Source organism: Megalopta genalis, chromosome 6 (genome assembly GCF_051020955.1).
Source record: "Megalopta genalis isolate 19385.01 chromosome 6, iyMegGena1_principal, whole genome shotgun sequence".
Classification (NCBI taxonomy): domain Eukaryota; kingdom Metazoa; phylum Arthropoda; class Insecta; order Hymenoptera; family Halictidae; genus Megalopta; species Megalopta genalis.
This window is the reverse complement of record NC_135018.1, coordinates 20440295-20467169: the sequence shown is the minus strand read 5'-3', so window position 1 is coordinate 20467169 and position 26875 is coordinate 20440295. Positions and strand designations below refer to the sequence as shown.

The window sequence follows — 26875 nt, the reverse complement described above, 5'->3', positions numbered from 1 at the left end:
TCTTGGAAAACAATTTAATAATAACTCTAACTTTGAAAAAGTTATAGGGAAAATGTTTAAACAATAATAGTAACTCAATAATTATTAAAATGCAAATTCTTTTTAACATAAACTGTTTTTCTAAATCTTAGTAGACTTCTATTTTATTAATGTGCATTTTGAGCATAAGCAATATAAAAATTAATAAAAATCAGGCTGATATAATTTTCGGTTCCCATTATTTCAATTTCCATGATAATACATTTTCTTTCAAACTGTGCAATCAGAGTTGTACGATTTTGCATTTTAGTTTAGACTTCTGTTATTAACTGTGTAAATTGTGTTATATGGATCGTACTAGGATATTTAGGATACAAAATAGTTGAAATACCATCCACTATTCTAAATTTTAATTCTTTAGGTGCAATTTCATTGATCAAATTGCTTAGATTTTATAAGATATTTTAGCTTGATTTTCGGCACTTAGCATGTTAGAAAAGTTATTCCATTTTAAAAATAGTCCCCATCTATTTGTCCACGACTGTAATGGACGGTGTACAGAACGTCTTCAAAAGTTTCTCCAAGAAAAGCAAAATTTCGCTTGTAGAGTAATCAACAAAAGGAGCTTTCAAGGCACAGTATCAGAAAGTAGTATTGTTCACTGTGAACGAATGCTGTTGAGCGTGAATAGCGATAGATTCCGGTGCTCCCTTGTCGTTAGGACTCCGGTGATCGCCATCCCTGTGGCCGGTTCTTCGGCCAACGAAAAACGAGTAGGTGAAGTAGGAGGAATTAGAGTAGTAGTAGGAGGATTCCACCTCCACGACGACCGGCAAGTCCTGCAGGACGGCTCGACGGACACCTGTAACCACGCAGACTCCCTGCAGCACGGGACGATGCGAAGAAACTTCCCCGATAGGGAACTGTATCGGTCGCAGATCATTCAGAATACGGCGCGTTGACATGTCCTCGTGGCGATCGATCTAAGGATTCAACCGTGAAGTGTCAGTGCCTCTCGAACTATAATCGTTCTCGTTGAAATAATTCGTCCTTTCTCTCGGTCATGAAACGCAATCTTATCGGTTGTCCACGCGTTTTCACCGCGTATTCGGTCCGTTCGCGATGTTAACGGCACACGCGAAAGAAATCGAGCAACGCTGCGCCACGCGTGATTTGTAGCCGGTGTTTATCATTCGATCGACAACGGCAATTAAAGGAGTCCGCGTCCAGTGTCTCGGAAATTTATGAGCTACCCAGTATCTCAAAATCGGTTTATTACAATCTTCCTACAATAATAGTCTTGGTATCTCGAGAACTTTTCTCGAACTCTGAAAAGTAGGCTCCTCTGAGCATGGAGGCGCATAGGGCACCGCATTCGTCGGCAAAACGATCGACCGATCATCGAGGAAAACACAGCGGCCCTTGAAACATTTCCATTAATGTTAAACGATCAGTGAGAAACGGGAGCCTGTGCGGGAACGCAAGACAGAACGCCGATCTTCTAGAATGCAAAGTGATCAAACATGGTGGTAACGAAGAGAAGCGGTGCTAACACATGGCTGATGTTGCTTCTGCTGTTGGTCCAAGGCGGAGACTGCATCAAGTGGCTGTAAGTAAACCGTGTTTTTCTTTTTTTTTTTAGAAAAGTGCACCGTGCATTTTGTAATCGGTTTTGTGGCTCGGACTTTACATCGGAAATTCCATCTTGCCGAAGATCCACGAACCTTTCGGTAACAAGCATCCTCGGCGTTCTCGCGTTCGGCCGCGAGGGCTCCAGAGGAGTCCGAAGATTAATGTGGGCCCGTTAATGAGAAACAAATAGATTAGTAGCCGAGAAGGATGAACGCACACCAGAGAACGAATGCCAGAGAAACAAGAATCATTTACTCTATTATGAAGATTTCTTTTCTGCTCGTTTTCTACCGCGCGCCGGGCCCCCGGGAACAATAAGTCTCAACGAAGATTTATCGCCGAAAGGATCCTTATGCGTGGTGCGCCATCTCGGATCTAAGTTTATTAGGGAATTGCTTGTTCCTTGATCATCGTTTGCAGCTTTCGACAGAAACCGTCCGTGTAAAAATGTTTGCACTGGTTGCTGCAATTCAATTAGTTAAACTGTGTTTCTAAAAACCTCATTTAGAAACTTAAAAGAATCGATTTTTGTCACCTTAATCAATAGTAGTATACACAGAGATAATGCCCAAGCAGAAATTCGAGATAATTGTGCAAATACAGATCGTGAAACAGTAACGAGAAAGATATGGATGCTGAAAATCATAAGTGAGTAATAGCATTTTTTTTTAAAGCAAGGTGGAACGGTTACCGTTGCTTTAAAAATATTTCTTTTCGCCCATTGTAGGTCAAACGACAACCACGTGTCGCGAAACAAAATCTAATTGGAACTTTTGATATCAGATCGATCATCAACAGAGTAATTTTTCAATGCGGAGCGCAACATGATCGAAGTCTAATAAAAGGATACGCAAAACTAGGAATAGACATAATTTCAAATGAGCTAATTTCATTTGTTCATTATCGTGCAGTGATTCCGAACCGGTGTCTGACTCCGAATCTACATACAATGGCATTCTCTCTCATTTTGAGCTGAAAATATTCATCCGTTGAAGAGTTATCGGATTCTCAGCATTCATGACAAAAATCAAATGACATCCAAAGCAGTGAAAACAAATTAAAAGAATCCAAGCTCTACTGTATTAGTTTTAGCTCATTAAGGAAATGTAGAAATCTCTGTCCAGTTCCTATTCTTGCTAATCGAAGCAAATAATGTTCATTCTGCGTAAATGTCGAAACATTCGCGAAGAATAAGGTATTCGAAATCAGCAATAAGAAAAATATAAGTGAATTCAGTCTTGCCGGTGTTTCCAAAGCGACACAAATTTTTCAGTTTTAGTACTTGCTAGGTTTAGTGTTAATTCCATCAATCACGGTTATGAGGAATTCTTTGTCGTCAGTCGTATTAATCGTTTCCTATTGGCCTCAAGAAATATCCCCGTCCGCGGATTCCTGCTTTAATTCCATTCTCCGTATCAATTAATTCGTTCCTTTCTTCTAGCTCCCCCTTCGGTTGTCCGAGCGTTTCTTATGAATCATTGCGTCCTCCTCGCTCGACCCATTCACTGACCGCTTATGAAGCATGAAGATATGCCATTATCATTCACGCCGGAGGTGATCGTCGGTTAAATCTTCCTTATATCACGTAGCTGCTCGTCGACGTTAATTGTCCTGTGATTCGAGGCGAATTTCACAGGGGCATGGAACGAGGTGGGAGACCGTAAAGGAGAGCGCGAAGAGAAGGGGGACGCAAAGAGGGGCTGGAAAAGCGGAAACAGAAAGAGAGTAGGCTGCTAGCCGGCGGATGATGAATGGCGGAGTGATGGTGGTTTTGCGTGCAAAATCAAAATACGAGCGCGGAGCGGGAAGAAAACTACTAAAGGAAGACAGCCGGGGGTTGCCGTTTGAACAGGGTGGGAAATTAGGGGTTGCCTGCGATTCGTGATTTATGCACGCCGTTTCTGAGAAGGCTCTCTCCTCGGATCCCCGTTCTTCTAACCCCCCGGTCCCTTTCCTATTCTTTTTCTTTTATTTATAATCATCGGGCGCCATCCGACAGCCAAGAAAAAACAGAAGGGCGATTTCTCAGGTCGGGTCGCGACCACTGATTCGGTTTGATTGCGTCGTCGCCCGACCAAAATGACATCGATCCTGTCACTTTCAGTTCGCTCGCAGAACCCGTGTGTTATTGAGGTCTCAATTTTTCCGCGGTTATTTATGTACCGAACTTCCGGCAACTCTTTAGTACCCCGAAGAAACTCTGTCCCAACAAATCACTCGGATAAACAATACATATGACGGATTGCTTTTCCGTGCTGAACTAATTATTCTGTTCTATGCATTGATACGCAGTTTGGATCTTACGTTACACGTGGATTAACACTAAACCTACCGTGCCAATCAAATTGACCGGTTTCACATTTTTGATTTTAAAATTGTTCTAATCCTAAGGACTCCTTCGTAGAAAATGATCGATATTATCGATAGCAAATGCCCTGTCATTATTACGGAACGACATAGCGTCACTTTTGGTGCTCGGTAGGTCTAAGATTTGCTTAGTTCTGCTTGAAATGAATCTTGAGTGTATAGCAAAAAGTGTTTTTTATGGTGGGAGTCAAAGTTTACATTATTTTCTACATAATGTTTTATAATACTTGACATGTACAGAAAATTGTTTGAATTTTCTAGAATGTTGTTAATGTTATCATATAAAAATTCGTCATTAAGAAATATGTCATTTGCAAATCCAGAAATACTCTACAAAAAAGAAACATCATGCGTAATTAGAGATATGCTCATTGATGGTGAAGTAAATGTCAAATATAATAGTTATGAAACATCCATTGTAAGTAATACAAAGTAATACAATCGATCAGGGAATGATTCTACGTGAAAAAGTAAGACAAAAAATTTGGTTAACATCTTTTTATCCGGGACTCCATTATCGAGAAAATCGACTTTGAGGTTTGTTCATCTTTGTAAAAGATTTAGTTATCGTTTATTCGAGCGCAATTGCCTCTGTCCGAGATAGTGTTTACAAACATTGACAATGATGGAAACATTCCGTTTCGTACTGTCCGTTGCTCAGAAGTTCGTCGTTTCGGCAAAGGGACAAGGGAGGTATTCCGCTCGCTTCGACTGACCTGCACGCCAGTAGTCCCTATTTTTCTATGACCTCCCGAAAGCCGCTTCTATCGGTAAACGAGAAGACCCACAAGCTAATCGACGCGAGGAGCAACCAGGATCCGTCGCCCGTTCCACCCAATTACATCTCTTGATCAGCGCATAACTCAGTTAATAATAATCAAAAGTCTGGAATCAAAACAAATTGGAAGAGGCTAGATGGGCGAACGACTGATTCCCCATGCCCCTTGCCCTTTGCGTCATTTAGTTTATGCATAATGCTTCATTTTTTCGTTTTCTGATATTACCTTCGGGTTCTTAACGTTATACGTTAATGTAGGTATAAGATATCATATGATACAACATAAATATAAAAAATATGTGTATAGTACAGTACGTTTGCTGCACAATGCAATGAAAAGTTAGTCAAGATGCTAATTAGTAATTAGTAATTACAAATAATCATGTGTTCATCAGAAGAATCTGAAGTTAATGCTTTATTTAATAATTTATAATATATATAATAATAATATAATAATATTATATTAATAATATAATAATATATATAATATAATTTATATAAATAATTTATATAATAATTTTATTTATTTAATAAGTCAACGCTCTTACAACTTGTAATTGTTGCGTCTGTTTCACTTTGTTTCGCTCGCCCGTGGTCGCGTAAATAATACACACATACACATCCACAGAAAGCACAGTCACACGCGTCCGATGTGCTCCTAGCCGAAAATGGTGACCACGGGGAAGCGAGACATGATGGAGTCAGGAGGAATTGTTTGTTTTTATTCAGCCGAACTCGAATCCCTCGTTTCGTGGAAATTCAGTATGGCGGCTAATTTGCGGCTAATTGGAAGGGATCATTTTTGTCAATATGGGTGGGTTGGTGGGAATCGATCCTACACTTTTCTCAGCGGACTTTTTCTGAGTTCGTAGGTCGCAACAATTAATGTTTATAAACACTGTCTCGGACGGAGGTAACTGTGTGTGCAGTAGAAGCAACTAAATCCTTTACAAAGATGATTTTCTCGAAAATGAAGCCCAGGATAAAAAAAATGTTATACTTAAACACATAATTTTTTTCTTATTTTCTCACGTATAGAATCACTCTCTGCTTGGTTGTACTACGAATTCCGGCCCACCCTTTGTGTACAGAACTTCAATAAAGTTTATCACGATTAATAGATTTATTGTTTAAACATTCTAGTAATTTAAAAATAGCAGTATAAATGTGGATTATTGTTTAATTAGGTACTAGATCTGAGAAATCCAATTAACAATGCATTGAGTTGTCCATATTGTTTGCCGTCGACGTAAATGTTCTGTTCAGAATATTTTTATATTTTATTGGACAGTGTCGCTTTTGTAACGAATATATACTATACAAAATAAATCTTCTATACTCTATACATACTAATAGAAGGTATAATAAGAAGTTTTTAAAGAGTACAGTTCTGACAACATTAAAATAAATATGAATGTCGTCTTAATATTTTTATAATAATCACCGTAATAAAATATACGCTTTCGAAGATGTTTGTTAAAATTAATATGCTTTTCGTACAAATGAGGATATCTTCACGCTTCTTGTTATTTTATTGTAAAATTATATGATAAAAATTATTTTCCCTAGAAAGGTCAAGTATTGCTATATGTTTAAATTGTATTAAAAATGGGAAGTAAAATTTTGGTTCAAAGTACTAAAGGGTTAAATGATGATGTTATGTACGTGTCGAAATAAAATAAAGTCAGATCCAAACAGTTGCCATCAGTGTTGTAAAAAATGCATACGCGATTAAAAAATCCATTGTATATCTCTAGCATGGCTTTGGCTTCCTAAATGATACAAGTTAAAAGTCAAGAGAAGTTGAACTTCAGTATTACAGCAGTAGAAAGCATCAAACTAAGTGCTCCCTCATTAGCAGAAATAATTGCTTATACTTCTCTATAGAGATGAGTGAAATATGTGCGTTGCTGCATCGATTATACAAACCCCTGTTATTGAAATCTTTCATCGTTCTGATATGCATATAAAAACTTTTCTTACTGAAGCACTCCTTCCAATTGCAATCATAAAAATTGTGCCTGTCCCCTTGTGCCGCTCGTTCTCCCTCTGTGTTCTGCGTTTACTATAGTCCGAAGAGAATCGCGAAGATCAAGTGCATGCTCCTTTTAAAAGTTTACAATAAATATATCACGGATAATCATACCTCTATATGGCAACGGTGTTGATTTATCAAATCTACAAGTTCATAACTTTCATAAAAGATGAAGCAGTTTATGCGTGAACCACTAAATCAAAATAATATCACAGTTTCTATCGCGTCTTCGTTAAAATTTCATCAATAAATTCATTGGCCGCGATGCCCTAATTAAAACAAGTTTAAATTAAACTAAGAGTGTTGGTGTACTAAATATAATTCGTTAAAATTATTTTAAAAAGACAGAAAACTATATTTGATTCGTCTGTTTTTCAATCAATGCAGGAAGCTTTTATTATGCATGAAAATCCGCAGTCTAATAATAAGTTCCACAATTTTAAGTTTCTAAACATTTTTCAAGATCTTTCCAGAAACATCTTTAAAATGTGCAATCTCTAACTTCTTTACATGTAAAATTGATTAGATCTATGGTAGATGTCTGTGACTAAACGCAGACACGTGCATTAGTTTCGCTACGAAAAGTGTCTAGAAATTGTTATACTTTTCGATCGTCGAAATATGCAGAGACCATAAATCTGCGATCGGAAAAATCAGCAAGATCGTGTTACGATTTCCTATTAGATCGGTGATAGGGGTGGTAGAGTAAAACGAATGGTCGAGTAACGACTACCTCAGTTTCGTTGCCATTTATAGCTGGCCAAGCCTGGGGCCTTATGCTCGCGTGAGACCACAACCAAGAATCGTAGGCGCCGGCCTATTATCAGCCCCGTAAAAACACTACTTTACGATTCCGCGAGTCAAAACGAATTTCGAAATTGCATCTGACACTCGGTATACTCATCCACTCGAGTATTTCGAAACGTACGTCATCGGGTTTTATTGAACCGCCGTGCATTTTCATAAGAATGTGTGTCTGTCCGTGGACGACCCTGAACTTCTCGGTGGAACAAGCCTGTCCCAGCGCGCCTCTACACAATGTAAGGGTGTAGGCGAGCACTGCACCCCCAAATTTATTGGTACACCTTTTTTTCCCCGGGCAATTTCGAATAAAGGTGCACGGCCAAAAGAACGCGGATCGCTGATTGCCACCGAAACGAGAAACCGGTAGCGTGGCTTTTGGATTATTGTTTTGCATCCGAATCTCTCGCTTGACCGAAATGTATTATTAACCTAACTCCCGATCGCACTGTTTTATGCACCCCCCCTGAAAATTGAATGAAAATTCCAGTCGTAATAAAAACCAATTCTAAGTTCATAAATTTTTGTTTTCGGTGTTATACCAATATTCGGTTACGCTACTTATAGTGGACCGCGACAATGTTCATAAGAATATTGTTCATTCATTAATGTGCGATTGTTACGTGGAATGAAAGTAAGTTGGCGTTGTAGAATGTATTTCTTTATAAACATAGTTTTTACAATTAATTTAAAGAAATATTAATATAATAAAATTGAATCTCAAAATCATCATTTGCGCAATTACTTTTTGGGAACGTTTGAATCGATTTTCCAATAGAAGTGTCAATTGTTGTTCAAGAAGGTCGATATTTGTCGTCGATCACAACTATGTAATGAAACTTTCTTGTAAAATTGCTGATGATAGGAAGAGTTAACATCAAGAAGCCCGTTAAAAGGTATCTGGTATGTAAATTATTAAATGTGTAACTGTAGAACACTGTCACGTGCACGAATCCTTGCGACAGCAGCGTTCATATGTACAACCTGTTTTATGACAAGACCATGCCCTAAAAACCGCAAAAAGCAGATAACTAAAATCAAAACGTGCGTTCTTGCGGGGCATAAATACATACTATAAAGTAGCCGTGACTAATAAAAAAGACTGGAGCGACACGGTTATTGCGGTCAATAAAAATCGTGCAAAGCGTAAAGGAAATCGATGTCAATACAATCCGAAATAATCGTATGGAAATGGAACATGCAGCGAACGATATTCTTCCTTCGTAGCACCTTGTCGGACTTGTTGCGTACTAGGTGGTCTCGCGAGATAAGATCTCACCGCGATCGTTCGAATAGCGTCGAAAATCCGTTCATTGGTTAATTGAAATGGTTATCGACACGAGATATACCGCGTATGAATAATACGCCGCAACAAATTCAACCGCGCATGCCACAAATTGGACGGCGGACAGCTGCTGTCGTAGTATTCTTGCGAATGATTTATCAATGAATGTTGCGCAACGACTTTATTTCCGTATTAAAGTTTCTCTGTTTGCTTTTCATCGACGGATGCGTCGTCCATTTCATTTTACACTCGTCGATGCGGTATGCGATACGTGTTTCTGGTTTCAATGTATTTCAACAATTTCAATAAATATATGTAAACAAAATGAATACATGTATATATGTAAATAATCAAAGCTAAGGAAATAATAGGAAGATAATTTTGTATTAAGCGATTCTTTGACAAATAAAATTTTCCGTCGCAAGCGATACTATAATTTATTATACCGGTGAAACTGAACGAATATAACAAGTGAAAAGTGAAAATTACGTTTTGTCAAATAATTTGTAGGACAGCAAACTGCGTGTGTGGTTTAACTGTGCGTATATGGTTTAACTCTCGCCGAAGAAAAAGATTTGAAAATAAAATGATAAAAATTGTAACACTGTAAAGTAAAACAAGTTGCATTCCCATGTCGAAATAATTGCTACCTATCAGTCCGCGTGTTTCAGGCAAGCAGTTAACATAAATTGTATACACGGATCTGTCAAGTGTCACTTGTGGAGTATTGATCTGACTACTGAGATTGTTTCCGTCACTCATGTGCGTGTCAGTAATTATCCTTTTCTTTTTTGGAAGCCATAAGGAAGGCGTAATGCGATTTTGTTTGAAACCAGCGGAGAGTACACACACACACACACGCGCGCGCACGCGCGCACACACATAGTAAGTATAGTACAAGCGCCAAATATAATTATTTTCGATTATTTCATCACGTAGTCGTAATTTTGTTATGTGAAATGGTTATTTAAAACTGAATTCCACCTTTTGTACTTGTTTCATATGAGGTGATTCACTGATACTATGTATCTAAAATGTCTGAGCTATTTCCAGAATAAAAATTAAGAAATAGGCTTTCTTACGAAATGTAATAAGTAAGTGTTAGCAACTAAGGTTTCTGTAAGATTGTGCAAGGGGTTAATATCCCTAGGGGTAGAAAGTGAATTGCCAAGAGTGAAAACGAACTGTATTCTAAAATGTAAGTAGGATTAATGGTAATTTAGTCAATTTTTCCCTACTTCGTGGCTTTTCCCGTGGGACAGCCGGTCTCGGCTATAAAACAATTAAAACGGCCGAGGTTCGCGTAATTTCTCACGGCCCGCAATGGCCTGTGCCATAAGTTACGCACCATGGCAATCTGTATTTCCTAAACGTGCGGCAAACGACTGCAACCTGACGCGCTGATGAAGCCGGCTCCTCTAAACCGAGCTTTAGCGAAGTGCCCTGGTGTATCTGATGATTAAATATGTTCCCCGACTGTTCTAGAAAAAGTATCTATTATATAATAATCGAATCATTTGTTATAAAATTTGTCACGTTCGTAACAAAACGAACTTTTAAAATCCTTTGCTTACTTGTGAAATAATTATGAATATTCAATTTCTTGTAACAAAAATAATGTGTTTGTACTTTTCTTTAGAGATTTTTTAAGCGTTCCATGATATAGATTCAATTTCTTAAAACGGTTCAGTTTGACCTTTCTTAGATGCACCACTATAATTTCGAAATATTTTAATTGCAAGCACGCTTTTAAGTCCATTTTGTCATGCCTAAAAATAATCGAGAATATCTCAAATGTACAAATATGTTATCTTCAATTCAAGTTAGACGAGTATATTCGTCATACAGAACTACGTTACCAGTACAAAAACTAGCTGTGCCACACCACCGATCTCAAAAATTTCATAAAATTAAGCTATTTGATTTAGTCAAATTAAAATTGAAAAGTTAAGTTCCATGATGTCAATTAATTTCTCAACGTTCTAACGTTTTATGGATCCTAATAAAATTAGGAGGATGCAGTAAATTAATCTAAAAATTAATTTTCAAATGTGAACATATAATTTCATACTCACACATCAGTGACGCGGCAGTGGAAGCACTAAGGACGAAGAAGTGCTAATTAACGTAGCTTTCATTAACGTGAGCATTAATTAACGTAAATTTCAATGCAAGGGGTACAATTTTAATGTTATTTTCGTATTAATGGGGTTTTTAAATCATGTGATCCATAAAAGTCGGTGCGTTTCGAACGAACGAAATAGTTAAGCTATTATCGTTCCTCCTAAGCTGCAGGTAAGCTACCGAAATGGATCATAAAGTTGGCGCGTAAACTAAGTCCGGTATCCGTGAAAATAGAAAAGCGCGAACATTTATGGCTGCCCCAGTTCTCGGGTGCAGGGGCTAGCGAGTTTCGGAAAGTGTCGTCAATGGGGGACCGGCCGAGTAACGTGAATGGCATCTTGGAAACCACAGTCTCCGCAGTCGTCAACGATGGAATAATGAATTAGAGCTGCGGCCTTTTGATAGGGTAATTTCGAGGGTAGGCTCCTGACACGGGGTTGGCGGGCCGGCCATTCCCAGGGCTGTTACGTCTAGACGTATCCGTACTCGAGCCATTTTGACTTTCAGGTGTCCGTAATTATCCTCCTGTACGGTTTGCACCGCGGCGCACGTATCCACCCGCGCCGCTTAAAGGCACCTTTCAGCTTCACGCCCTATAATTTTCGAAATTCACCCCTGATTTACGACTCTGACAGAACCGTACGCGAACAACTCACCGTTCGCTTTTCGACCCGTGAATCCGCCGCGCGAACCTCTTTCACCTGATGTGAATTTCAAACTTCTCTTTCGATTTTCCTCGACGCGAGCTACGTACCTCTGTCGTTTCCTATCATTCTTTTCTGAATCGACTATAAAGTCGACTTGGCCTCGTTACCAGGAGCCTCCGCATGCTCTTCCTTAAAGATGAACTGACGATATTATTATTTTCTGATTCCATCAAAAATGGTTTTTATTTCAGCTGCAATAATTGGAACTTCTATGTTCTCAATTATTCCCTGAAAGACAAATTATGACACTAGTTTCTCACTAGTTTACAAAATTCATTTTTATTGTAACATATTCGAACAAACTGGATTCCACTAGAAATTCTAGAATGCGAAAGAGTTAAAGTACCGTCCGCTATGATAAATTTTTGGAGAGTTTTTGGGGTTGATTTTTGACCCTTAGCATGTGTTAACACTTTGACGAACAACTTTCAAAATTAAAGTATGTTATTTAATCGAATTCAATTTGAAAAGTTAAGTTGTACGAAATCAATGACTTTTTTTCAATATTTTTACATTACACGGATCCCAATAAAATTAGGAAAATATAATAGATCACTGTAGAAATTAATTTTGTAATCTGAGCAAATAATTCCATCAGCCATATATGGGTGACGCGGCAGTCAAAGTGTTAACTACTGTAAAAATGTTGACAGAGTTTTGCCAGCTGTTTTCAAAGCCATAAAACGCGGTTGACTTTGACGAATCGAGCAGCTCCGGGGGCAGCGCGCGGCGTAGTTTGTCAGAAGCCGACGTTAAGTTCGTTACCGCTTTAATTTCAGAGCTCTCGGCCGTACAGGAAATGGTTACATGTGGACAAGGGAAGATTGCACCAGTGCGAAGAGCGCCGGCCTGTTGGAGAGAAAGCAGGCAAGGGCATGCAGAGCAACGCCGGACGTAATGCCCAGCTTGGTGCAGGCAGCGGTGGATACTTCGACAGTATGTCAGCAAGCGTTTCGACATCGTAGGTGGAATTGCAGCAGCATCGAGCGCGCGCCGGACTACACGCCAGAACTGCTAACCGGTAGATTTTTCCCATCAAAAACCTTACGAAACACGGAAGAAAATGACAGCCCACGTGCTGTCTTCTTCTATGCTACATAAAATCCGAAGAAAGAAATACGCGCCCATTCGTTTGGCAGCGCGCCCCTTCTGGGAGTTGTTGAACTTGGTTGTTTTAGTAGCAGAACCGTAGTTGTGTCATCAGTGGGCAGAGAAGAATACAAAGTGATTATGGTATTTTTCAAACTTCATATTTTGAATGGACCTTTATTTGATCAAAGACAGTACTTTTTAATCTTTATATGTATTGCGATGATCATTTTAATGTGTGTTGACGTAGCTGTTTGAAGATTTGGATGAAATACTGCAAAGTAAAATTAATACTTATTTAACAATAAAGGTTGTTAAATTGTTTCAATGAATTTTGAAAGTTACATAACACTAAGTCTACCGAGCCCTGAAAGTAAGCAACGTGTATTTCTTTATAACGATGATAAGTTCGTATTTACTTTTTTTATTACAATATATGCTTGGATTAACATTTTCTATGAAAGGATCATTATGGTTTCAGAAATATTAAAAACAAAATATGATAATATATAAAATAATAATAAAATAATATAATAAAAAATATAATAAAATATAATAAAAATAATATATATAAAATATATTTCTTGTTAATTGTAAATTTTTCGGATGGCTTTTGTAATAATTGATTCCTCGTTGGAAATAGATTTGTTTCCATTATCTGCAAAGCTATAAATGCTTCTGTACTCAAGTTCGAGCGGTTGAAAATGGTGATATGCCTACGCTCCGTGCAAACACGTTCAAACTTTTATGGATGACATAATACGGTTGCATGGTGAGAAGTCCACGCACGTGAAGTAAAATTCAAACGGCTCTGAGGAAGATGTACATATGTTATTTAATTTTATGATTTGCTGAGATTTCCGGGTGTAAACCGTGTCGAGGATGAATATCTTCTTAACATTTCACGAACATTGTAACTGTAGGTACGGCTTCATCAGAACTCCAAGGATGCACTGACTCTGCATTATGCTAATTTAGTTGTGAAACTTTCAAAATTTAATTATTTCTCATCGTTCACACAAATTGACAGGAGACACGAGGGTAATTTTGGTGAAGCCAGATTAAGGACTTATTTTATTCTGAATGAAAGATGAAATGATACGATGAAATCTTAAGTTTTTGATTACCTAGAAGGATTTCTATAAATTCAACAATTCTATCATAAGAAATGTGGTGGAAAATGTACGATGGAAAAATTCGATAGACGATACCGTATCACCATTTGTCATCATTTACACCGTACCGCAGTTTCCTTAAATCCCATAGAGACTAGTCGAGACGTCCATCAAAAATTTCATTTCAACCGTCGATATAAAAATGGTGAATTATAAATATCCAATTGATTGCTTCATTTAAACGGAAAACACTAAGAAATGCAATATTTGTATCTAAATTAGGGTAGTGGAAGCAGTTACTGTGGGGTAATCAGTTGCTGTGCCTTTCGTTTGTTTTCGGCCACAATTAACTTTCTATTTATCAAATAAAACATATTCAAATTTTGTATTCTTTTATTTTGTTTATTTTTTAATAAAAAATATAATATGTTTCATTCGATAAATAGAATGTTCATTATGCCCGAAAACAAACCAAAGGCACGGCAATTGGTCACCTCGGTAACCGGTTCCACTAATCTATTCTATTTGTATGCTGATATAGATTTTTCTGTTAACAGTTAAAATTACAGAATGTATATATTTATATTTTATACAAATTTTTCACACAGCAATACAGTTATATCATTAAAAAAATATAACCGTATTCCATGCAAAATAATATTTATTGAGCTGTATTTCATATAAGATTGCATTCTCAAGAAAAACAAATTTAGATATTTATTCGAAACGCGTATTTCTTAATTAAATTATACTGACGTGTCTATTCACTGTTTATCGTTTTTATTTATTGGCAATTTAGAATAGATATGTTTACTAAATAAAGTTGTAAGATTAATGTTCTTCCGATAATAATGGCAAACTTACAGAAAAGAATTTCGTTGGCAAGAAGACGTCTCAATTAGTAGTCATTATGAGACCGCAATTTGGCTCCCTTCATCTTCCTCATTCCAATTACAAATTAATTAATAAAATTGTCCGTAGGAAGCAGATCCTTCGTTAATGAGAAAACTGAGAAGCTCAATCTAAATTTCGACACTGATGAAAAACATGGTCGTTCAATACGTATTGGAAGATTTAAAGGGTCTCTCCTTTTGTATGCGGAAAGCTAGCGTGCTAATCAGCTTTTCTTCAATTATTTGGAATTAGCAGTCAGAAGCAGAGATCATAAATGCGGCCTCTAAAGACGCCGGAATACAACTTATTATAAATCAGGATCGTCCAAAATATAATATATATTTTTCCTTATTAAATACGAATTAATTGACAAAATTAATAATTCATCAATACCACTAAGATGCTACTACTTCATAACATTAAAACAAATTATATTTTTATTGTTTGATAATTATACGATCAAATTGAGTGTCAAACAATAGAATGCACAATTTTTCTTCAATATTTACAACAAATTCTGATATCACTGAAGAGAAAGATGTATTTCTCTCGATCATTAAAAGTATAGTACTTTTATTATTAATTTTATTATATTACTTCTATTTTTTCTTCACAAAATATAATAACTCTAGCCCTCCGATGCAAAGTTATGGTTAGGAATATCAAAATCTAGCATTAGCCCTTGATTTCGAACATAATCTATTAAATATGCATGTTATTCACTTCTTCTTTTGTCGACATTTGTCAATTCCACTTGATGCAGACATGGAATAAATATAAATATTCTTTTTCACGTCGAAAGATCAACATTAACAACAAGGAAATGTTAACCAACGTAGCTGTTCAAATATCATTTGAATCTTTTTCTACTGAAAATTGCGACATTATCTTTCGGCTAACACAATGTTACAGTGTTATGTAACACAGTTTGATTTCGTTTGCGAACCAGGAACGAGAGAACAGGCGTTCGTGTACGCGATGTCGGCTGCAGCTGCAGTTTGGAGGCTGGCAAGGGGTTGTGCATTGGGAAGTCTCGCAGCCTGTTCCTGCGCAACTCCGCCGCGAAGAGAACCGCCTTCGCCATCAGCTTTGATATCACCGTCATCATTTACAGCGACGCCGGTTTCGTTCGGCACACTGTCAACCAGGAACTCTTTCAAATGGGGTGGCTGCGGAGACGATGTCCGGTCAGCGTCCCGAATGGCGAAAAGGTTCCTCCAGGGCGCTACGCCTCCTGGCACCGGCACGACAGCGAAGTTTATGCACGCTGTTAATATGCACAACACACGGGCGGGTCGAAGGGTAATTAAAACACCGACATAATACTACCAATTTTTAGAAAACTAGCATCGGACGCCCCGCTACAGATTTTGTACACGAAATTAATTCTTTTGTAGATCATATTCATCGTTTTTTACGAATTAAATTAACTCATTTATAATTATTTGTAATCATTGTTCATATTAATTCATTTGCACTCGAAATCATTGTAACTCTAAATCTAAAATAGTTTTTCTGACTTATAGCATTTCTGTTTTATATGACGTAGTGCATTTTTTATGCATATCAAATTGAGTCTTACGACTCATGCAGCCGTTACACTTTTAACAGTTTTTATATATAAAAAATAACGTAAACATTATTTTAAAATGTGATATAACAGTTCTTACTGCCTTTTTTAGTTAAATAACATTTTATCAATAATTATTGTGGATTATTAATGATTAATGAAGATTAATTATTTGTAATGAAATTTGTATTGTTTTATAATTAATTATTTATATAAATTCATATTAAATTAAAAAATTTAATAACAGACATCTAATTTTGATCTGTGAAAGGATTACTTTGCAGTGCAAAGAGCTGAATATGATGTACAAAAGGATTAATTTGCAATGCAGAAAGGTGAATGTGATATCTTTTTTGAAAGAGACCTTCTTCGTTTGACAAAGATAATATGTTGTTCATTGTTTAACACATTAACTGTCATATCCACATTTGACCAGATTTGGAGAGTTTATTTCGTTAACTATTCAATTCCTGAAAGTATTTAGATGATTACAACTTTTCTATCACATAAAAAGTAAATGGTTATTTCATTCAGAATTATTCAATAAGACTGTGTCTATAATTTTTGTCTTTTAGCAGTATGCAACATGTTAATAAAAATGATGGTTTATGTTGCCTTGTATAAGTAAAAAATTCCTATACTTGCAGACAGATGAAACGATATTAAATATAAAATAATTATTATAATAAATACAAATTAATTTTTTTAAATACAAAACTAAAATATAATATTTCACTCTTGTATTCTGGGTATTAGACGATCTGAAATGATCGTTACTCATAGATAATTCTTAACAAACTGGCAATAATTGAAACAATTACTCAAAAGTATACCAATATGAATATAATTCACGATTCTTTTACGATACATTCGTAGCATAGAAGCAACATTTAAGAATGATTAGAATTGTTAATTGACAAAATACGTTCGTTATGTGCATACGCATGTACATACTTAATTTCCAATGTATTCGTTAAAATGATCGTGTTTTAATTTGTACAAGATTATTAATGTTTTGGTGTGTACCACTACCATAAGGCGGTTGAACAATCGTTGACCTTGGAATGTAAGTGCCACGGGGTATCTGGCTCGTGCAGTGTGCGTACCTGTTGGAGAGGACTAGGCACTTCAGGGCCTACGGCTGCAGGAACTCGTCTACTTCGAAGATACGCAACTGCGGCGGAAGTTCGACCGAGATCAGGTGGGAGGTTGCCACCACTGTATCACCATGATAATTTGCTATACACCACTAAAAGTCCGGATTATTGTCTTCCTGATAAGAAGAGGGGAAGTCTGGGAACTATTGGCAGGTAATTAATTATCTTTTCTCTTGGTAGCGTTACTAGACAAAATAAACATCGTCCAGATCGATTGTAAGAAACAGGAGAAAATTAAAAATGAATTTCTTCTTTGAATGAATACGTGGAATATAGCGAATAATTATACTTAGGATTTATACACATTTATGGTAAAAGTAAATGAGAAGAATATAATGAAATATATACAGTTTGATCAAATTGACACAGTTCACAGTTAGTTGAATACTTAAATTTTTGATTGACTGACAAAGAAATTAAATTTTCGTTCGTTCGTGTTACATTTTATTTCTATTCTAATAATAAATTGATTAAATTTTTCTAATTCATCCACAGTATTTTATTTTAACTATTACCATACAAATTACTAATAGTGAAAGACTGGTAGCGAATTTTGGAATATTTTAAACAATCATTTGGGTAAAAAATATTATGTTGCGAAAATAGAAAAAAACTTTTAAATATCTAATTATGAGCACCGCATTGCCCGCGTGAAGGTATACTTTCCGGATCCTAAACGAACCAGGTTGTAGCAGCGGTAGATCAAAAAGACCGTTCAAATATCGTAAAATAGAGGATTTATTTGGATTTGAGAACAGGTTTCCCGATCACGGGTAAAAATGAGATTCCGCCCTATCTCGAAGGTCTTCTCTCATAGGTAATTACCGTCACAGTCGCATAAATAAGCTAGTATCTGGCTATGTCGAAGATAACTAAGGTCGAAGGAAGGAATTCGTTGTGTGTGGCTAGTACACCGTGTCGGCAAGAAAAACAATGAAAAATGGAGTGGATGTACAAGATGGAAGGATTTTATTAGTACCAGATACCGATTAGTTGACCAGCTCGGAGACAAAAATAAAGGCTGCAATCGCGTTGAATAGCGGCTTGTAAAACGTTCTAACGCCACTGCAAGATATATGAGTCTCCGAATAGTCGTTTCCCTATTTCATTTTTCAATCAAATACCGGAGGAAAGCTAATCGAATATAAACCAATCAGTCGACATCAATAATAAATATTTCAACCAGTTTAAGCGGGGATTTCAGGAATTTGTTGTGAAAAAGTTAATAGACTTTTTATAAATGAGTACCCCTTATCCTTATACCTTGGATCGTTTGACATAAAAACAAGACGCTGTTAACAAAAAGCAAGAATGTTCGTTGAAAATAGTCTTTTATGTTTAAATGTTCGCACCAGAGAAACATATTAAATAATTTTGAACAACGAATTGTGGAATATTATATAGTTAGATATATCCTTGGTGTGTCCTGAACCATGTCACGTAGTACATACAATGAAATTACGCTGCTAATTATAATTTATCCTTTTCTGAACAAAAAGTTAAAACCGATTTCCATTCGAAAGATTTTGCTGACATTCTTAAACCTACCATTGTGTGATCAGTTTCAATTGTATTCAATAGAACATTACATATTTCATAAGATACATAATATATTTTCAGTGCATAATTTTATCCGATCTGTCTAATCAATTGTGACCACATAACCAACTAAACTGTGGCATATGACACGATCGATTTATAGCCGAATGGGACAGTGAACGTCGGAGTTCGTTAATATACATTATAGATGCTTCATATCGCGTATCAATCTAAAGCTCTTTTGCTTGCGATATACTTATTTCTTTTTTTGCAAGTTTATTTATTCACTGTTGTAGTCGACTGAAGGATGAATAAGCACGATTTGTTCATGCAACTATGAACTAGATCATGCTGCAGCTGCATTGTTGAAGATATCAACGCAATCGTTACAAATGGTAAAATTTTGCTGATCAGAAAAGTTCAACGTACATTATCAAGGTTGTAAAGACTATCAATTTACGAATTATAGGGACGTTGAAATGCACTTTCAAGAAATGCATTCCGGACGTATAATTTATAAGAAATTAGCCCCTAATGAAGGCTGTCTAAAATTCGGATGGTCGTAAAAATCAAATGTAGCAATCACTGTTAGCACGCGCAGGAGAAAATAAAGAATAAACGGTGTTACTTTCGGCCAGTGATTGCATTCGCTATGGATTTTTCGGTGGTAAGGCAAAAGGAGCACCTTTGTCGCCTTCAATTATTCACGCCTTAGTCTTCACGAATTAAGATCACCCACGACATTCTCAGAATGGTGATCAGTACAGAAAGACAAAGAAAGTATTTCCACTGTTTCTACAATTAACCATTCATGCTTTAAAAGAAAAATTATAGCTCCTAATGTTCTATGAACGATTTTAATTGAGGAAGTAGATACAGATACATGTGTGCATTTAACGCATTCCAAAATATCCGTTGATGTTGTATTTTTCCAACTGATCTACTGTTTAAAAAAGTTGTAATTTGGATTATACTTTGTTTTTGAGTGCTATCTCTTTATTCGAAACCTTCGATAAGGATTTATGTTGTATATACTTTTTCTCCATTCGATTATTTAGTGAAGGATATTCGTTGTTATGTTCAAGGAGCGATTGATTTATTCAAATTCATTTCCGCTTTCGCTTGTCATATTTACTTCTTTAAAAACTGAATCTGTTATCACACAATAAAATAATATGTACAATAATGCAAATATAATAGTATATGTGTATAATATTACGCTCATAATGGCACAAATAGAAGTTTTCTGTTAATATTACAATAACTAGCTTTATTATGCACGTTTCCGATTATGTTCGTAATCATGACAATAAAAATAAACCAAGAATAAAATGACACTCGCGTGTTATACAATTTACGGCATATTTAACGCAGATACAGTGTTAGGAAAAAAAAGGAATTCGGAAAGTATACGGAGAAATGGTCGAAGGCGTCCCGTAATAAACATTCACCACGCCCACTTTGTATAATTATATGGAGGGTTATAATTACCGGTTGTAAGCTGTAACTGGCGAGCTGTGTAGGCAGTGGTTCCCAAAGCAGAATAGTGTATTATTAGTGTATATAATTAGAAATGAAATATTACCGTGTGTCCGGAAGTAGCAATCGATTAATTTCCAAAATCTCTAGGAGTTGACCCCATCGAATAATTTACTTTCAATTAAATACATTGGCAAAATTGATTGTATATACTTGGATATCATATAATTTAAAAAATGAATCGGTATCGAATAAATTATGCAGATGTCTTTTTTGCAAATAAGACATCCAACTAAAAATATAACATAATCATTAAATTTATAATTATTGCTCAGATTATTCTTAAAGTTGTATAAGAACTTTTCTGATATTAATAAGTGAGTTAAAATTAAATGTCTTGTTTAAGAGCTTAATTTTAAAGTTTTAGTACTTGTTTACATGATCTATTAAATTATAGCTTCACAGTATGCTAACATAATGTTAGCATGTAATAACATATACTAGTACTGTAATATTATTAATGTATATTAATAAAATACATATTAAATTATGTACTATGCAAATTAATGTAACCAATGTGAATTATATAAACAATTATTATACATAAAGTACACGTTTTCTTTAAAATATTCGATTATGAATAAAATATAATTGGAGAAATTAAAGAATGAAATGTGAAGATGAATGACAATCATAAGATGATGTTCTGTGCAACTATTTTAAGAGACTGTATGATTATTACAAAAAATTATGTAACTTCTTCTAGACAATGGATAGTATGTTACTGATGAGAGTTACTTCTTTGTGCAGGCAATGTAATGGCAGTAGTTCTGGTTACGAAGGATGCGAATATCTTTGCTGTAGTCGGGGACACATTACAAGAACTGAAGAAGTTTTGGAAAGATGTGACTGCAAGTACGTCAGTTGTTGCTATGTGAAATGCAAGACATGCAGAAAAGTCGTGAAAACCTACGAGTGCAAATAAATGCAGAAAATAAGAGAAGGTACAACTGAATAATAAATCGAAAACCGATGTAACGAGTCCTTATTAGATCAGAACAAGGAATATATGCTCATCATTTTAAGACAAGAACTGCATAATGAACGTGATAATGAACGAAATTTATTTATTCAGTATGGTTAATTGCCCTAAAATTTGAAACATTCTCGAAACATTACGGAATGCGTATTCGTAGCAATTTTTAGAAATCGACGTGATTACATAAAAAAATTGTACATCCAGTGGATACGAGCACTTATGTACATTAAACGATTATCTAAGTAAATTAACATTGATCAGAGGATTGCATAAAGCTTAAATGATAAGGATATTTTATAGAACTCTTATTTATGTCACCTACTATTTATTACGTTTCGTGTCTTCTCAAGTATGCTCTGCATACAGCATAGTGTTGTCAGCGAACAACCGCAATATGAGCACAGTATCGTCGCAAAAATGTCGTAATAAAATGTTCATTTGAAGACTGAACAACATTGCTGTTACAAAATAGTAGACACGTATAAACATGATTAATACAATGTAAATAATTTGCTAAATCTGATGTAGTTTATATGGAAATTATATAATAAATAATACTTCATGTACAAAGCGTGATTTTATTCACTCCGAACGTGAGGATAATACTTAAAAAAATGCACATACATATGTTATAAAACTGATAGATTAAAATCACAATCCTTATAAAATTCATAATAACGTGTAAACGAAATCGAAATGGTCTTCTAAGATCCAAGTGTAATGCACTTCGAATTCGATGTCAATTTCGACGTTTCATCAAGCTCTCCGTCGTTGTCATTGATGTCTAAATCTTTCATAAAGGCGCACCAATTTATACCAGCGCCACATTCTGGTTCTTTTTCCGATGCCCACCAAAGTGCAGTCTAGAAAATTAGAAGTATATAATACAAACAAATCAATCGAGTTTAAATGACTGTACCTACGAATGGAATATTGATAATATCTATAATAAAATTACCTTGACGTTTATTGGCGGCAGTGCTGGGACAGGATTAATTTTTACGTTCATGAATTGCAACATGTCATTGTAGTCCAATTTTCCTTCCTCGTCTCTCTTAATGCTACATTAGAATCATAGTTCTATAAGTAATAGTTTATGGGATATTCTATATCACTTTACCAAGCGTTATAAAACTTTTTTCTAAAGTAAATAATACTTTCCAAACATTTATTAAAACTGGATGCTTGATAATTCAATAAAATGAAAACATTAACAGTTCACGTACTGGTCAAGCATCGAGTTTATAAGTTCCACGTCGGCTGGTATTCTAGCTCCTCGAAGGACACTATAAATCGTATCACGTGCTAAATATCCTGTACGTCCTCTATCCCAGTGATGAAGATCCTCTTCCAAACGATCTAGCTCCATCCATAAATTTCGGGACAGTTCTGTATGCATTAATCCCCTAAAAATAGTTATTGAAGAAGAAATATTATGGTAACAATGATTCTGTTCGGATTAATTAAAAGTTTTTATAGTCAATTACAAATATAAATTATACAGTCAGATTACCTCACGTATTCTCGACTATAGAACTCTTTCTTCTCATCTGATGAATAGTGTCGCGCTATCGTAATCGTCTCATGTTCCGTTATTTTGCCTATTGAGTACTTCTGAATGATTTCACTGAATCAAAAAGTTTGTTAATCGCTATTTAATTAAAAATGGCAGAGTACCTATAAGTGTATGTCTAATATTCTTACTGAATATTTTCAAGAATTTTAAGAGTATTCTAGTAAAAATTAAGGTACCTTAATTTTTCGAAGGACAATGTCTGAGGATCATCGCCCGATTTCACAGGAGTATAATGTTCTACAAATTCCTTGTAGACTGGTTTCAAAATTTGCCGTAGTTTAGCTAGTATCCGTTTGATGTCAGCTTGCAGAAACTAAAAAATGGAATGTCTCAATAGTTCTGAGATGCACGAGTGGAAAATGAAAGTCGTAAAGAACGATAATCGGGCGAGTCGAGTTCGAAGCACGAGAAATAATAAAATAGCGCGATGGATACAAATCACGGAACCTTATCGCAATGTAATTCCATGTAACGAAGGGCATAAACGTCAGCCGAGGTGAGTTCGAAGATAAAATCGTTCAAGTTAACACGTGCTCCGATATAGAAATCTTCTGGCTTGTAATAATCCGGTTTTCTGCTCGAGAATATTTCTTGATTAGGCAGCATTACCGGCATTCTTTTCAGGAAAAGGCAACGCTTAAAACCTGTAAATACAATAACCATTTCTGCTATCCATAAATCAGCGTCATCGAAATTTCTATGGTGACTGTATCATAAATAAGACGATGTTTATGTAAAATCGGCAACATAAAATTTAACAATCTACGTTCCCTGAACTAATTGGGATCAACAAGATCTCTTATATAACACAATACGTATAAATCATTAAATGATACACTTTCCTGAAAATAATGAAAAAACATATTGGGTAACTATTATAGGAATGGAATTTTACCAGAATTTCTTCTTGCCAGTTCAAAAATAGAGATCGTGTCATCCATCAAAAAGACTCTTATTATAAACAATCTGTCCTCGTTTTCTGGTATATTCGATATCAATCTAGCTCTAAATCTCAAAACATGGCTATCGAAACCTTGTCTGAAATCAAACGGAAAATGAATTCTTGGGTTTTACACCAGTAACACGATTTCATGGTATGAAGTAAATACTTGTCGTGATATAAAAATTTGATAAGGTCCATTTTGGGTGGCTGTGGCAGTACAGTGAAACAATTCCCAAGAGAGTCTTCGTAGCTGCCGTAACCGTTGTATGGTGGTATATATTTTTGCACCTCCACGCAGACATCATCACCTTTTCGAGGTCTCTCCAAAGAAGTAAAGTTGTCTACGCCATACTTCGTCCTTTCATGCAGTAAAATATTTATAAGCATATGTTTACATGCTTCATTAAATTGTAACATCAAAGGATTGTAAAATGGTCTGTTAAAAATAACAAATTAATATTAACATTATTATTAACAATTATGTTTCACCTATAATAATCCTTTGTAAATTCATCCATATCCGTTATAACAATAATCCTTCCAAAAACATTTATCTGAGCGCTGATACCAAGCTCGTTGTCCTTGTAAGATTCTTTGTTTTCTTTTCCAGCGTTTAATGGATCGATTGTATAATAACCAGTGGATGTATCGCTTCCCATAACGTTTAAGACGCTAACAGGTTCACTAGAACCGATTGCATCCAGTTCAGAGAAGAACTGTGTTCAGAAATTAATTTCTTAATTTACTGTATTTTAACAAGCGTTACATATTATACAGTTATCTGTAATACAAAGACCCTTACTTTAGGAACTTTCATTCGACGCAGAAACATGCAGCCAGAATTTCGTCCAGAGTTCGGTGGCACAATCTCTTTAATTGCCATCGTATTATCAGATAGGTAGTAACGAATGTCGAGATCATGAACAATACCGAAAGGATTGTCGGTGTCATCCCAGTAACCATAAAATCGAAGTACCTGTTTATCATATTTCAGGAAATCTCCACGAGTATCAATCTTTCGATTCGGTTTCTTTGCAAATGTTTCCTATTGCAATACGAAAATCATAGATCATCAAATATTCTTGCAATGAAAAATGTCCGATCACGATCAATTGCACAACAATCGGATCTTTCAAACAGAAGGGATATTACCACCTTTTTACATAAAGATTCATATAGTAAACTTGATTAAAAAGTTATTTAAATAAACGGCTTCCTTTTTTGCGCAATACAAATTACGAACTTACAGATTTCCGTAGTTCCGTGTATGGATCTTTGGGAATATTGATTGGATCTAGAACTGGAATACCCATGCGATTCAAAAATCGTCTTGTAAATTTATCACAATCGACGATCTTATAAACTCTTCCGAAAATTTCTGGTTCTTTACCAATATTTAAATCGAGTATGTCGTAATATCTGTATTTCGCTGGATTCGGCATCGGGACTCTCTGTCGCTTGAGTAAAACTCCTATAGCAAATAATAAATATTTTAATAACTTAGCTACAGAGATTCACCAGCAATAATTTCGGAAGTTTTAACTTTAATTAATACTTGTGTGACAAAATTTTCCGTTCATAAATATAATGTAATATATAGTAATAACAATAGAATTCAAGGAAACAATAAACAAACCTTGTTCAAGACCGCTGTTCTCCGTGGGAGGTTCAGTAATTTTCATTGTACCATCTTCTAGAAAGAAGCTAATATTTACTACGCGTACTTGATAAGCAGTTTTCCATCTTTCTTGAACGGTTTCTTGAAAGAAAGCTTTGAACATCAATCTCTAAAAGTATATATCAATTTTAAGAACAAATATGTTTCAGTGCATTTTGCATCTTCTATTAATATTTTAATTGATTACATAAATATAAATTGTACTGCTTAACATATTCAAAACAAAAATAAATTTTTTTGAATATTACACCTGGAAACGATTACCATAAGTACATAGTATTTAAGAAGGTTGCCTGCTTGCAGGAACTAGTAATGTTCGGGTTTCGAGTAACTGATGGGGAAATTCAATTTTTATAATGATAATGATTACTAATGAAACTTCTACAAGTTACAAATCACTGTACTTGGCCATCATAAGCGATCCATGATGGTAATTCTTGTGCTTCCCCTCGAGGATACACTGACGGATAACTAACGGGATCTCCTTTATCTGCTTTATCTGATAAATAATAGACTCCTTCGTGTATTTTACCGAAATATTGATCTCTGCGAAAATTTGTACGGCCGAGCTATAAATATGAAATATGTAATAACATATTTTAAACTTCCTTCAAAATACTTTTCAATACATTGTCTAATAGTTTCCAAAAACTTCATTCACAGAGAAACTCACGTTCGTGTCAAAATTATATCCAGGTAAACAAGGAAGAATATGATCGCGCTGCATTATGCAACAATGCACAATTAACTGACTGAAATAGGTATTAACAACCAGTACACTTTGCACAACGTACAACCTAACATTGCTGCAAAAGAATGAGACCCTCCTATTTACTGCTATTGTTTCCTTGGAGATAGTTCCATAAAGTAAATATGCAAGAAGGATGAACTATAATATGAAACCGCATATTTATTTATTATGCTCATGAGAACTTGCAACTATATAGTGGTATATAATATTTTACCACTATGTAAAAAAACATGATTTTCTCTATATTTGCTTTAGTATCCAGTTACGCGCGTTAATTCATAATATCTCATGACTCAGAAAGGAAAGGATGTAGCGAGATGAAAACAGTCACATTCAT

At 35.5% G+C, this 26875-nt stretch overlaps 2 protein-coding genes across 3 annotated transcripts; one reads left to right on the top strand and one right to left on the bottom strand.

The window, feature by feature from the left end:
- The first annotated feature begins 857 nt into the window (after positions 1–857).
- On the top strand, positions 858–22160 carry LOC143259755 (protein Wnt-11b-2). Of its 2 annotated transcripts, none has more exons than XM_076523170.1 (5): positions 858–1588; positions 12488–12729; positions 15756–16108; positions 17415–17686; positions 21362–22160. In XM_076523170.1, the coding sequence occupies exons 1-5, from the start codon at positions 1503–1505 to the stop codon at positions 21534–21536; spliced, it is 1128 nt and encodes a 375-aa protein (XP_076379285.1). In that variant the 5' UTR covers positions 858–1502; the 3' UTR covers positions 21537–22160. The 2 variants fall into 2 exon arrangements, with proteins under 2 accessions (XP_076379285.1, XP_076379286.1); XM_076523171.1 differs by lacking the exon at positions 858–1588 and adding an exon at positions 9073–9762.
- Positions 22149–26799, bottom strand: LOC143259752 (EF-hand domain-containing family member C2). Its single transcript, XM_076523162.1, has 14 exons — positions 26461–26799; positions 26192–26356; positions 25746–25896; positions 25357–25580; positions 24912–25154; positions 24599–24825; positions 24276–24467; positions 24062–24204; positions 23614–23810; positions 23343–23479; positions 23104–23217; positions 22817–22996; positions 22549–22651; positions 22149–22453 (listed from the first exon to the last, which is right to left on the bottom strand). The coding sequence occupies exons 1-14, from the start codon at positions 26512–26514 to the stop codon at positions 22295–22297; spliced, it is 2289 nt and encodes a 762-aa protein (XP_076379277.1). The 5' UTR covers positions 26515–26799; the 3' UTR covers positions 22149–22294.
- Positions 26800–26875: the final 76 nt, after the last annotated feature.

What these genes read in the sequence shown, in the direction of transcription:
- LOC143259755 (XM_076523170.1), top strand. Translation starts at nt 1,503, where the DNA reads ATGGTGGTAACGAAGAGAAGCGGTGCTAACACATGGCTGATGTTGCTT. An exon ending in CACGCCAGAACTGCTAACCG is followed by an intron (nt 12,730 to 15,755) that starts GTAGATTTTTCC and finishes TTTGCGAACCAG; the next exon opens with GAACGAGAGAACAGGCGTTC. An exon ending in AGTCTGGGAACTATTGGCAG is followed by an intron (nt 17,687 to 21,361) that starts GTAATTAATTAT and finishes TTCTTTGTGCAG; the next exon opens with GCAATGTAATGGCAGTAGTT.
- LOC143259752 (XM_076523162.1), bottom strand. Translation starts at nt 26,514, where the DNA reads ATGCAGCGCGATCATATTCTTCCTTGTTTACCTGGATATAATTTTGAC. An exon ending in GGATCGCTTATGATGGCCAA is followed by an intron (nt 25,897 to 26,191) that starts GTACAGTGATTT and finishes ATATACTTTTAG; the next exon opens with AGATTGATGTTCAAAGCTTT. An exon ending in GTCGAATGAAAGTTCCTAAA is followed by an intron (nt 24,826 to 24,911) that starts GTAAGGGTCTTT and finishes TTCTGAACACAG; the next exon opens with TTCTTCTCTGAACTGGATGC.